This window comes from Trifolium pratense, linkage group LG3 (genome assembly GCF_020283565.1).
Source record: "Trifolium pratense cultivar HEN17-A07 linkage group LG3, ARS_RC_1.1, whole genome shotgun sequence".
Classification (NCBI taxonomy): Eukaryota; Viridiplantae; Streptophyta; class Magnoliopsida; order Fabales; family Fabaceae; genus Trifolium; species Trifolium pratense.
In genome coordinates this window covers 8,022,840-8,037,290 of record NC_060061.1, presented here as the reverse complement: position 1 = coordinate 8,037,290, position 14,451 = coordinate 8,022,840, and the positions used below count along the sequence as shown (strand labels likewise).

General features: G+C 41.6%; 1 protein-coding gene across 1 annotated transcript; it reads right to left on the bottom strand.

Moving 5' to 3' along the window:
• Positions 1-4,765: 4,765 nt before the first annotated feature.
• Positions 4,766-5,646, bottom strand: LOC123916520 (RING-H2 finger protein ATL78-like). The gene has a single exon (XM_045967992.1). The coding sequence runs from the start codon at positions 5,571-5,573 to the stop codon at positions 4,896-4,898; it is 678 nt and encodes a 225-aa protein (XP_045823948.1). The 5' UTR covers positions 5,574-5,646; the 3' UTR covers positions 4,766-4,895.
• Between the last annotated feature and the right edge of the window lie 8,805 nt (positions 5,647-14,451).

The window sequence follows — 14,451 nt, the reverse complement described above, 5'->3', positions numbered from 1 at the left end:
TATAATATCAATTTTTTAATTTTTTATTTTGAATGGCAAAGTGTTATGGACTGAGCCTTAGGCCCAAAAATTGAGGAAAACTTTTCTCCTTAAACCGTTGAGCACGCCCCAAGCATAGAAGGCTCAAGTTCGCACGTCTCTCTTCAACGATCAAGGAAGCCTTGTCTTCTATAACGGTTGACATCAGAATGATGACCATTTATTGTCCATCAAGGCTCTTCAGTCATTTTTCGACAACCGAAATTGATATGCCCATCAATGTCCTTGGCTCCGCGCAGGGGCTATATAAAAAGCTTTCTCATGCAGAAGGCACATATGTACATTCTATTCTTACTTAAAATATTGGCTTCACACTCTTACCAACTTGAGTGTTGGAACACCTGCAGGTACAAAACCCTATTCACCGGAACAGAAGAGGAGCACCACTGGACAATGCCGACTCTGATCAAGGTAAGGTCGCAAAGCTTCAAAACATATGTAGTAGTAATATAATATCAAAATATAATTTTTTTATTTAAAATAAACAATATATATTCATTCAAATTCATAGGATAAATTGATACATAAGTTTAAAGTCGTTAAAAATATAAATAATGAATCTGCTAACAAATTTACAACATTAATGTTAATATTATAAAACGGCAAAGTGTATATGCCTAAAATTATGACTATTCAATTGTCTGAAATACTCATGTCTTTGGATATGTAACTTGACGATGTCAAAATTGTCTGAAATACCTTAAGCATTATAAAGAAAATCATGTAATTGTAAAAAAATGATAAATAAATGTTAATTTTTTTTTGAATTATTGATATATCATAAAGAAATATTTTAGAAATTAATCATGCATATATATATATATATATATATATATATATATATATATATATATATATATATATATATATATATATATATATATATTTAAGATTTGATGGATCACACCTCATATGTTAAATTTGTATTTTTTTTGACAGAGTGAGATTTTCTTTGAAAAAAGTCAAAGACTCTACTTGAAAAATATCTTCACTGCAAAATGGAAAAATATCTTAGTCTGAATTAGAATATATTAGTCTAAAGTATGTACCAAAAATATCTTAGTCTAAAGTAGAATATCTAAAAACTTAAACTAAATAAAGTGAAATTGTAATTTAGTATTTAAAATACCTGTTTTCTTTAAGAAATAAATTCTACTTGTTACAAATTTCAAACAAATTCAAAATACTTGTTAAAGTGTTTTGTCACACCCCTTTATACGACAGATTGTGATCTTACAAGTGTTACTATTATTATTTATATTATGTTAAAGAAATAATAGTACTTTCCCCCCAATAACGATAATAACGATAGCTAGCTGCTTTACACTTGCATTGATATTAATACAAACTTTTTATAGGGTTGGGCCGTTGTTGGGGGGTGCACTTTACACAATATAGCATGGAGATATAACCGTTGATTGAAAAATAAACGATTGAGATTTGATATATTGGCTTTATTATTTTTCATACATGTAAATATTTCAAGTATTTCATCATGTAAAGTGCACTCATTCACCTTAGAATAGATACTAAATATTCGTTTGATGCTAAGTGTCGTATTTTCATCAAATAGAGAAAACTGAAAAAGGTTATTTCAATACCTAGTCACATATCACAATAATATTAAAATTACAAAGTAATTAGTGTGAAGTTAAAACATCATAATTGAACCATAATATCCTAGATATTTGTAGTTCATTTATAATATCTTCTTCTAAAATCTTGCGTTTGATATTTCTTTGATATTTCAAAATTGAATAATTTACTTTTTGGCTTTGTTAGGCTTCTTTTTGTTTCATTGGTTGGGTGTTTGTCTTTAAGGTTGGTTACCCTACTTCATATACTACGGTTTTACTTTTCCATGCGTGGTTTTAATATCTAAAAGAATTAAACTTGTTTGTTTAAATGCCTCGAATTATTATTATTATTATTATTATTATTATTATTATTATTATTATTATTATTATTATTATTATTATTATTATTATTATTAAAAGACAACTCTTAGGGACAAGATGTGCTAAGTGGGAAGTGAGAAACAGATTGCAAAGGCACATATATGTTGTAACTTTGAAAAAAGAGATCCATAATTTGACCCTTAAAACATTTACCTAAATGGAAAATTATCTTCTTGATCTTTTAAGTAAAAATATGTACATTCTTTGAAGTGTCCATTACTGGAGACGAAAGCTGCAATCCCTAATGCCTTGCCCCTCTCCCTCCGGTCGGGAGCTAAACCCGGGGAGTGAGAAGAGAAGGAATGGAAGAATCGGCTAGCCGTTGGTACTCCACATCTTCACGGAGAATTCAATTTCACTAAAGGCCTTAATGTCAAATAAAAAAACTGAGGAAAATAACGTCAAGTAGAATTTCGAATGTTCACATGTACCCGGTCCCGGACTGATAGAAAAGGAAAATCTTCCATTAGGAGTTGTTGGTCTTATAGAAGTAACCAGTGTTTTTAGCCGTAACCCCTATTACCATGTAGGAGTTCTTAAAGCCTATTCTTCGTATAGGCAAAGCCTCACTATCTTACCTCTGAAACCTTGAAAATGATTCCATTTTTAATTTGATAAGCATGTGATTCGCATAATGATTCCATTTTTAATTTGATAAGCATGTGATTCGCATAAGAACTCGTGTTTCGTAAGAATAAGTTGAAAAAATAGTCATTAAAAAAAATTATATTAATTAATTGGATGATATTTTAAAAATTATATTATTAAATAGACTAAAAGTAGTTAAATTTGTTTATATTTAACACCACTAAATATGAAAATTTTGTTTTTTATATTTGAGACTGGAGTGGAGTGAGCAGAGCACAACGCGTCGATGCCCAATCATATATGAAAGCAAGATAATTTTTTAAGTGGTTAGAAATTGACTCATTGAGGCAATGTTTTAAGAACCGGACCGGCTGGTTCAACCGGTTCAACCGGGAACCGGACACAGCAGCGGTCCGGGCTAGTGCTGAGAACCGGTAGTCTGCAGAACCGGAAAAAACCGCTTGAAACCGGTACGAACCGCCCGGAACCGTTCGAACCGGTGAACCGGGGGCAGTTTGAAAAAACCGGCCGGTTCGGAATCTTTTGAAAATTAAAAAAAAAAAAAATCTGTGTATTTAACGTGTTTTTTTTTTTTTTCTGTAACCCTAATTTTTTCCTTTTCAACGAGCGTGAAAACGGTGGAAGCGTGAAAACAGTGGAAGGAACCAAATCCTTTAGTTTCATCGCAAAACCACCGGTAAGGATTGAACACCTGCACTTTTTTTCTTCTTCTTCATTAATTTTTTCTTATATTAGATGGTGGAATGAAACAAATTTATCCTATTGTTATGTTTAGGTTTCTTAATTTGTTTCTTAATTTGTGGAATGAAGAACTAAAGTTTTGTTCAATTTTTATCTTCTTCTTCTTCGTTAATCTTTTTTTATATTAGATGGTGGAATGAAACAAATTTATCCTATTGTTATGTTTAGGTTTCTTAATTTGTCTCTTAATTTGTGGAATGAAGAACTAAGATTTTGTTCAATTTTTATGGGTTTCATCTTTATATTATTTGCTTTAGGAAATTTTGTTTCAACACATTGATTGATTGCAACAAGAATAATATTTTTCAGAATCTTGTTTCAAATTTGAAAAGGTTTTTTTTTTCTTATATTACAGTGAAAAAAAAACGTTAAATACAGTAGTTTTTTTTTTTTCTTCTTATATTTGAAAAGGGTTTTTTTTCTTTCTTATATTACAGTAGTTTCTAATTTGTGTTTTGTTTGTTTTAGGTTTTTAAAATTTCTATTTTGTTAGTTTGTTTATCACCTGTGAAGTAGAATAATTATTATGAACCAATTTTAGTAATTTGTTGCTTTGTTTACCAATTTAAAGTTTATTTTCTAAATTTTGTTATGAACATCATATACTTTAAAACTAAATTTTGTTAATTTGTCAATTTATGTCTAAGTATTTGTTATTCTGTTACTGATAATTTGTTTATTAGCTACCAGATACGAAAATTATATGAACGGTTCATATAAACGGTTCAATAATGGTTGAACCGGTCTAACCAGTTGAACCATGAACCAGTGACCACACCGGCTCGACTTCCGGTTCGGTTCTTAAAACATTGATTGAGGTGAATAAATAAAAAATTTCAAATTCAAACTCCAACTCATGCACATATAATACAATATTTTTACAATTCGACCGACTGAGTTATGTTAATGGGTATAAAGCAAGAGAAATTCTACGGTCCCATAAAAACTGAAAATTGTTCGTTGTTTTGTTGACCAATAAATAAGCTTCAATTTACTGATGTCATACAAGAACATAAGATATTGAAATAACACTTATCATTCCTTAGTGCCTAAACTACCTTTATGCAGAACAACTTTACCAAAGATATCAAACTTACATTAAATTAGTAACTATGAGAATAATAATCTATGAGAGTAACTTTGGTAAAAAAAAACCTGAGAATAATCTCAAAGCAATTCAACAATAATAATGATCTTTTTTCCTTCACAAAGAACTTTTTAAAAAATATTTGGAGACAAAGCCTTGTTTGGTAGTCACTTTTTTTTATATGAATTTTACTTTAAAAATTATAATCAGGCTTAAATTATTGCGAATGCGGTAGTATTTGCAACTGCGGTGTAATTTTTAAATCACAGTGAAAACGGCATCATAATGCCCCAACAAATAAGTACACCGTAATCTTATATTGGAAAAAAAATGCACTCAAAATTTTAATTAGTATATATTTACATTTGAACTCAAAGTAAAGCAAAAGAAAGTTTCATATTCTAATTCACCAATAACCACCACATTTGTTTCAAGGCATTAAGTGAGAGTAATTAATTAGATTATATTTCCCTATAGTTACGTTCTAAATCTTCATGCTCTAGTGGTTGGATCCTTATAATGGTTTCTGGCACTGGCAACGAAATTGGTTGCACCTGCGACCCACCAGTCTTTCGACAAGTTTCACGAAGACATTGTCTACACTTAGGACATGACGAGTGTTCCTTTAGCCATTTGTCAATGCAAGTAACATGAAAACCATGGTCGCATTTAGGCAAAACGCGCAGTTTTTCATCCTTTGTGAACTCTGAGAGACATATCATACATTCTGTATCCAAGTTTGGTAGTTTCAACTCACTTGAATAGCTCAATGTTGGAAATCTCTTGAGAGCTTTCTTCTTGATTCCTTTGTTGACCAATTGAGGTAAAGGGTTGCTGCTCGAAGAAGAGCCGTTGCTGATGGCTACGTTTGTAAACCTTAAGGCACACCTTATGATCGAGTTTAATGCAAGCGAGCAAATAAAAGCACATAAAATGACTGCAAGTATCATCACAACTTTTGAATCAAATTCACGAGCTCCGAAATACGAGTCTGTTGAACTATGGTTGTTTGTGGAAACAGGGGAGTTGATTTTAAGTGATTGATGATCAACTGGGTCTTGGAAGAGTAACCTTCTTATGTGAGATTCCACAAGAAGCTCATTGAAGAGTGGTGAAGTAATGGAAGTAGAAGCATACATGTTTTTTGTTTGATGAGTGTACTAAGTTAATTAGAGCTTGAGTGTTGTTGTTATGTTAGTTTAGATAGGGGATGGACTATATATAGGGAAGTTATGTAAAATAGTAGGTTATGGTATCTTGCTTTTAGTAAAAGTTTGATTATAATTTGGTGCCTTGACCCTAGTTGCTTGTTACTTACAATTAAGTTAGTTATAATATGAATGCACTACACGTTTAACTCTTATCTTATTATAAATACTGGGGATCATTCCTTGTACATGATACTATATGTATGTGTAATATATTATGGTCGCCACTATCCTAGTTATACCATATTACCCGAGAGTACTTAAATGTGATGCCGCGGGTCTCTTCTACCTTAATCAATGTTCTGAGTTTGATTTTTGGCTTGGACATGTTGTTTAAAACTCTTAGGGAGAGTTTTTCACCTATTTGGGTCTCGCAAGGCTTGCTATTGCGTGCAAAGATACTCGATTCATGAAAGAAAAAAAAGTTTGGATACAAAACAAATAAAATCCCTTTTGCATATGAAATATTTGTTTTATTACAATCTTCATGCAAGTGGTTAAATTGCAATATATTTGGTTTAAGAAGTAGTGGTTCCTGATTAAATCGTGGTATTGTAAATTAAAATAATAGATCAAATTGGCAAAGTGTTTATTTTTTAAGCTAATTACATTTGATCTGCAATCTAATAAAACTATTTGTGTACAGCTATACTTTTTTATGTGGAAAGTGTCTGTGGAGAGGGCTCTTTTTTTGCTTTTTGTTTTTTATTGATTTGTTTAGCTTGTTGGCAATTTGTTTATAACATATATTTGGATGGAGTAGCGCACACAGTGAATTAGTAACCGGGGAAGACAAGAATTATATAGTCTTGGATTGGCTATCATTAAAATTTATAAGGCATGCTTTTGCTTTTGGATATGACAGTAATACAAGTACCACGATATACTTGGATCCGTATCTTGATTTGTTGGATATCACTACTGTCATTGTCTCTTTCTATCAGTATAGTGATAAGAGAGAAAGAAAATTGTGGACATAGACAACAGTTAGTTGAACAACTAGATATATACATAAGTGCAACTAGGCATAATATTGAAATTGAGCCGGTCAAACGGATTTTAGAGAGGCTCTGATATCATGTTAGAATTGAGAGTTGGGCCAAATTCATTCTTACAAAATCGACTTCTAAGATGATGATTATCCTCACTTATAAACATATATCTATGCCATCTAGCATCAGATGTGAAATTTCTTACTCGTAACAACATATCAAGGAGATATGTATTAAATTAGTACCAAACCAATATGTGGTTAGTATGAGTGGTAAAAGACTCAGACAATTTAAAAGAATTGTTATGAATTCGATATCTAATTTTTGCGAACAGAGAAAATCTGGTTGGAGCAGGACGATGTATTCTTGTGTGTCTAGTAATGTTTTCTGTTAGAGATTAGTCACTTATGTTATGAGACCCATATTAACTAGATAAGGAAGTCCAACATGATACTTAAATCAGGAGACTCTTCCACGTAATTGACGAGTCTTTTGAGTAGTGCCCTTCTCACGTGCTTACTATATAATTTGGGACGAGGAGTTGGCGGCGGAACGTTGTTCTGTTTTGGATAACTTTGTTTTTGTTCTGGACTGGGCCAAGAGCTGGCCCAATCACTTATGCCCGACATTTAGGGCACAACCCACTAAGGGGAGACTTCCCCGACACGTCAGCCAATGACATGCCCTGCTCGACATAATGGGTAAGCAGCACGTTAAACACGTGCTCGTCTATCCATGCATGTTGACTTATTCCGCCTTAGCTTAACAGCTAAGCAGCACGTTTAGCACGTGCTCCTTTATCCAGCCACAGCTGTCACGGAGCCTATCCCTTACCCGCGAACAGCGGAACGGCTCCAACCAAGATAGAGGCAAATAACGGCCTTCCCCTACGATACAGGGACTATCTTGGCAGTTGAGTCTATTGGGCCGGTTATCCCGGCCCAATAGACCAACCTTTGGCCCAGCGCTGGGGGCATTATATAAGCTCTCCTAGACAGGAGAGCCAGGTATTCTGATTCATTCTCACTATACTTTCTCTCTCTTCTATTGTATCTCTCTCGTTCCCTTTGCTGACTTAGGCATCGGAGCACCTGCAGGTACAAACCCCCCTTTGGTGTGGACGCTTGCTCAACGGACTGGCCATCAATCTATTCTGATCACCAGGTACGATCAGTGGCGCCGTCTGTGGGAACTGAGTTCTTCCCCATTCTTTAATCTTTCCTCAAAGAAACAAAGATAAAAAACCAAACCTCTCAAGAAACTTCATCATGGCCAGTTCTTCGCAGCCACTCAACACCGACGCCGGCGACGACAGCGTGCTCAACGTTCCGTCCTCTCCGCCGCCGCAGCATAACACCGTGCTATCACCGGTGCGTGACAATACCACCGTGTCTCGCGGTCCTGAAACCGACTCTCGCGACGGACGAGAAACTTCACTCTCGTCCGATGAAGAGGACGTCGAGATCCTAACCGATCGTCAGATGGGCAAACGCCCGCAATTGAAACAAGAAGCTCCGGCAAACAACGCCGAACAGCCCGCCGTCTTGGCCAACTCTGAGATCGCAGCCTTGATCGCTGCCCTCAAACAAACAACGGAGGCCATGCAGGCTCAAAATCGTCGACTGGACGAGCAGAGCGAAAGGATTGCCGCGCTGGAGAAAAGCCGGCCACCTAGAAAGACCAACTCTCCCCCGCGGAGACGCCAAGCTGATCCTTCCCCTCCCCGTCCGGCGGCCGTCAAACATCGACGCCCCGACTTAGAGAGGGTAGAAGTTACTCCTCGGAAGAAGGACCGCACTCCACCTCATCGCGAGGGTAGGTCCCCTCCGAGCAAGAAAGGGAAGCACGAAGCCCCTCGCCGCCATTCACCGCAAGGGTTGGCACTGATGTCCAAACAGGGCATGTCGAGCAGCTATCGTCCCCGCGGCTACAAGTCTCGTAGTCCAACACCGATGCCCGGTGATTCTCCCCGGTCTTCCGAGGACCACTCTCCTAACGGGAGCGACGAGGGTGATCCCCGATGCCCCCTGACCGCAGACATTCTGAGGAAGCGTGTCCCAAAGGGCTTCGAGAGACCTCCTACGCTCCCCGCGTACGATGGTTTGACCGACCCCGACGACCACATAGCTAATGTCAACGCTAACCTGGATTTCAGGAACATTAGCGGGGCCATTAGGTGCAGACTGTTCCCAACCACGTTGAGGAAGGGAGCAATGGCGTGGTACCAAAGCCTGCCCCCTCAATCCATCCATTCATGGAGGGATCTTACTGAACAGTTTTGCAGACACTTCACTGCTTCCCGAAAGCACCCAAAGACTGTGCATGCCTTGGAGGCCATATATCAAGCTGAAGACGAAACTCTCCGCAACTTCGTCGAGAGATTCAACAAAGAGGCTGTGCAGGTCGAAACGACCGACGACATGAAAAAATACTTGCTGCAGAGGGGCCTTCGCCCGGGCAGCGATTTTGCCAAAGCTGTGGGCATAGAAAAGCCACCCACCTGGGACGACCTCCTCCTAAAAGCTCAAAAGTACATCGATTACGAGGAAGTCCAGGCAGCTGATGTCGCTCGCCTTGCCCGACCTGGAAGCAGCCACCCTGCCCGCGAGTCCTCCCACAGGAACGATGACAGGGGAAGCGACCGGGGACATGATAGAGGCGGCGATCGGGGCGGCGATCGAGGCGGCGAGAGGGGCAGAGACAGAAGGAGGGGCGACAGGCGTGAATCTCGTGGCCCTCCAAGCACATTCGCCACATACACCCCCCTCGTCAAGTCACGGGGAGAAATATTTGCTGAAGTTCACATCTCTGAATTTAACAGAGCGAATGTAAAACAGCCTAAGCCGACTCCCCTGAAGCCCGGCCAAGACAAGAATAGGTATTGCAGATACCACAAGAGTTACGGTCACAGGACCGACGATTGCATCCAGCTGAAGGATGCTATCGAAATACTAATAAGAAACGGACAGTTACGAGAGTTCGTGAAGAGAAACAATGACCCTCGACCAGAGGCCGCGGAGACTCGCGCCGTCGAGGAGGTAGTTCCCCCACCAGCCGGGCAGAGTGGCACCAAGCAGATTGCCATGAGCGTCTCCCGGCCAGAAGACTTTGCTATCCCCAGCGGTTTTGGGGATACCCATACTAGTCCTACGCTTACCACGGGGGACTACTTCACAGACTCACTCGTCATATCCGGCGGTCACATGGACAAGCACACCGTCGGATCAATAAAAAGAAAATTCGAGGATCTCATCAATACGTCCTCGAATATGAACGCCACGCTGGACAAGGCGAAGGGGCGATCAATGCCTTTAGCCTTCTATCGAGAAGAGCTGCCCGGTGGGACAGCCAATTACCAAATTCCCCTCCTCGTCCGGGCAGACATGGCCAACATGGACGTTCGTCGAGTCCTCATCGATCCGGGGAGCTCCTGCGACATCATGTACGCCAGTTTGTTCAGGACCTTACAGCTGGACGAGACACATCTCACCCCGTACTTGGGCTCAGACCTCACAGGATTCAATGGAGCAACTACTAAGCCTTGGGGTTATGTCGACCTGATCGTCACTTTTGGCTCCGAAGAGACTGCCAAGTCGATCAGGGTGAAATTCTTGGTCGTGGACTGCCCTTGCCTCTACCAGTGCATCATCGGCAGGACGGCCATAGCAGACCTGGTTGCTGTCCCTTCTACTGCCCACCTGAAGATGAAGTACTATACTCATAAGGGGCAGGTTGCTACTTTACACGGGGACATTGAAGCTGCAAGAAGATGCTTTGACGCAGCATCCAAAGGCAACAACTTCATTGGCAAAGCTCCTGAAGCAAAGAAGCCAAAGCCATCCCCGGAAGCACCACCAAAGCCATCCCCGGAAGCACCACCAAGTCTGCCCGGTCCAAGTGTGAGCTCTGTTGATCTTGACAGCCGCACCTCCAAGAAAGAGCATAAGGAGGAGAAAAAGCTGAGGAAGGAGGAGAAGGAGGACGACGAGGCGAGCAAAGAGCATTATCGCCCCATTCCAGATGGAGACTTTGAGATAGTCCAGTTTGGCGAGGATCCAGAAAAAGGAGTCAAGATTGGGACAGGGCTCCCCGAGTTGGCGAGGAAGCAGCTGAAAGCCTGCCTTAGAGAAAATGCTGACTTGTTCGCATGGCACGCTGCCGACATGCCCGGGCTGGATCCAAACATCGCTTGTCATCAACTTACTGTCGACCCACTTGCTAGTGCCGTAGTGCAACGTAGGCGTAGGCAGTCTCCCGAAAAAGCGGAGGCTGCTGAAAAAGCTGTAAAAGACCTCCTAGAGGCAAATTTTATTTCTGAAGCCAGATACACTACCTGGTTGTCAAACGTTGTACTAGTTAAAAAGTCTAATGGAAAATGGCGCATGTGTGTTGACTATACCGATCTCAATAGGGCTTGCCCTAAAGATTCCTATCCTTTACCTTGCATTGATAAATTAGTCGATAATTCTTCTGGCTTTAAATTATTGTCTTTTATGGATGCATATTCAGGATACAACCAAATCCCAATGGCTGTGGCCGACAGGGGAAAAACAGCTTTCATGACCGAGTCGGGCAACTATTACTACAACGTAATGCCCTTCGGTCTAAAAAACGCTGGTGCTACATACCAGCGGATGATGAACAAAGTATTCCGGGCAGAAATAGGCGACATGCTCGAAGTCTACATGGACGACATGATCGTAAAATCCCATGAGGAAATCGACCATACCGCCCACTTACGTAAGGTCTTCGAGCAGGCCAGAAAACACAACATGCGATTCAACCCAGAAAAGTGCACCTTCGGGGTACGAGCAGGAAAGTTCCTCGGGTTCTACCTAACAGAACGAGGAATCGAAGCCAACCCCGACAAATGTCGTGCCTTTACGGAGCTCCCAACTCCGAGCAACAAAAAATCCATACAAACCCTGAACGGAATGCTGACCTCATTATCTCGCTTCGTAGCAAAATCTGCTCAACACGCATTACCACTTTTCAAATTACTAAGGAAAGAAGCTGTGTTCGAATGGACGGACGAGTGCGAGCAGGCCCTCCAACATCTTAAGAAGGCCCTGTCCGAACCCCCAGTCCTCTCACGCCCGGATGTCGAGGAAGTGTTATACATCTACCTCTCTGTCGCATCCGAGGCCGTCAGCGCAGCCCTTGTCCGCGAAACAACGCAAGGACAAAAACCAGTGTACTTCACGAGCAAGGCTCTACAGGGGCCCGAACTCAGATATACACAAATCGAAAAGGTGGCCCTCGCCTTGATCAACGCAGCAAGAAGACTACGTCACTACTTCCTAGCACACACAATCATAGTACGAACCGACCAACCCATCAAATCACTGCTTGGTCGACCAGACATGGCGGGCAGGATGCTCAAATGGTCCCTCGAGCTTTCCGAATTCGACATTCGTTACGAAAGCAGGAAAGCGCTAAAATCACAAGTCCTAGCAGACTTTGTGGCCGAAATGACGAGTCCAGCCTCCTCGACAAGCGAGGCAGACAAATGGACAATATTCGTCGACGGAGCGTCAAGCTCCACGGGAGCAGGAGCAGGAATTATCCTGGAAAACGAAAATGGGATCATCATTGAAGTATCCCTAGCACTATCCTTCCCGACATCAAATAACCAAGCAGAATACGAAGCCTTCCTAGCAGGGCTAAGGTTGGCCGAGGACATGGAGGCAAAAGAAGTAAAAATTTTCACAGATTCACAACTTGTTGCCTCACAAGTATTGGGAGAATATCAAGCCAAAAATGATAATCTCTCTGAATATCTAGCATTAGTGAAGGAAAAAATCACTAAGTTCGAATCCGTGGAGGTGCAACACGTTCCACGCGAGCACAACAAACGGGCAGATATCCTGTCCAAACTGGCGAGCACAAAAAAGAAAGGCGGAAACAAATCCGTCATTCAGGAAGTACTCCCCCGACCAAGCATCGAGAAGGCGAGCAACGTCCTCGACATAAATGTCATTGGCGACCAAAATTGCTGGATGACCCCCGTATACAACTTCCTCGCGAATGGAACCCTCCCTGACGATCAGAAAGAGGCAGCAATAATTAGACGTCGAGCATGCGCATATGTCGTCCTCGACGGAAAGTTATATAGAAGAGGATTCTCAATCCCACTCCTTAAATGTGTCGACGAGGAAACAGTCGACTACATCCTGCGCGAGGTACACGAGGGGATCAACGCCCAGCACCTGGGAGGAAGATCGCTGGCCAGAAAAGCTCTCCGAGCAGGATACTACTGGCCCACCATGCAGCAAGACGCAAAGGACCATGTGAAGAAATGCGACAAATGTCAACGACATGGGGACATGCACCTAGCTCCTCCCCACGAACTCAAATCCTTGTCGTCACCATGGCCCTTCGCTTGGTGGGGCATGGACATACTTGGCCCCTTCACAAAGGGACTCCACCAAAATAAATTTCTGATAGTCGCCGTGGACTATTTCACCAAGTGGGTAGAGGCTGAACCCCTCTCCGACATAACGTCGTTCAGGATACTCCGTTTCTTCAAACGCGACGTACTCTGCCGATTTGGGATACCACAGGCCGTCGTCACGGACAACGGGACACAATTCACGGACAAAGGTTTCCAAGACTTCCTCGCTGCCCTGGGGACTAAGCAACATTTCACTTCCGTGGAACATCCCCAAACTAACGGGCAAGCCGAGGCCGCCAACAGAGTAATCCTGCGCGGCCTACGTCGAAGATTGGACCAGAACAAAAAGAAATGGGTCGAGGAGCTCGAAAGCGTCCTTTGGGCCTATCGCACAACACCACACTCCACAACCGGGGAGACTCCATTTAGAATGGTATATGGAACAGAAGCAGTCATCCCCGTGGAGGTGGGCGAGCCATCTCGCCGAACCGAGCAACCGCTCGAAGAAGAAATGAACGACGAAGCTCTCCGAGAAGAGCTTGATCTCGTCGAAGAGATCCGCACGGGGGCATCCCTTCGGGAAGCCACCCTTAAACAAAAAATAGCTGCCCGACATGACGTCAAAGTCATCAAAAGAGAATTTGAAGTGGGCAGCCTCGTCTTAAGACGAAATGCTAAGGACTCCCAGGACGGTAAATTGGCGGCCAACTGGGAAGGACCATATCGCGTCATTGACAAAACAGAAAATGGCGCGTATTATCTCGAGGATCTTCGAGGAAAGAAACTTCCTCGACCTTGGAACGCCCAAAAATTAAAACAATATTATAGCTAAGTTATTGCCAAACTAAAAAGACACTTCTAAAAGGCTGCTCGGATCCTCTAGCAACGAGCCCGACACCTCGACAACGGAGAGCACGCGGGCACACGTGCTCGATCCAATAACTGTAAAGGAGATACTCTGGCTCAGGAAGGGCAGAGCGTCTCCCCGACGAGGATGACCTTTGAGACAAGCTCCTCGTCTTCGTGCCAAGGCTTAACGCCCAGCTCGCGATGGGAAGTTCAAGCCGCGGGGGCGGGCACAACAACGTGTCGGCGTCCGTATTAGCCTCAGAAAACAACTCTAGGCGCTTAGTTAGTTCCCTAAACTTTCTAAGTTAAATCCGAGGACGTCCTCCTCGACGAAACGCGCTCGCAACAAAAAACTTACAAATATAAAAACGGTTTTGTCGAGCAGGCATACAACAATGTCGAGCAAATACACAAACACCAAAACCAAAATTTTGTTAAGTTAAAAACGAGCAAGCATAAAGACATGCACATTCCACGCAGGCATAACTTAGCAAAACAAAAGCAAAAATAATTTAAACATATTCACGAGGAGAATAAAATAGACGAGCAGGATTAAAGAACGAGCATCAATGTT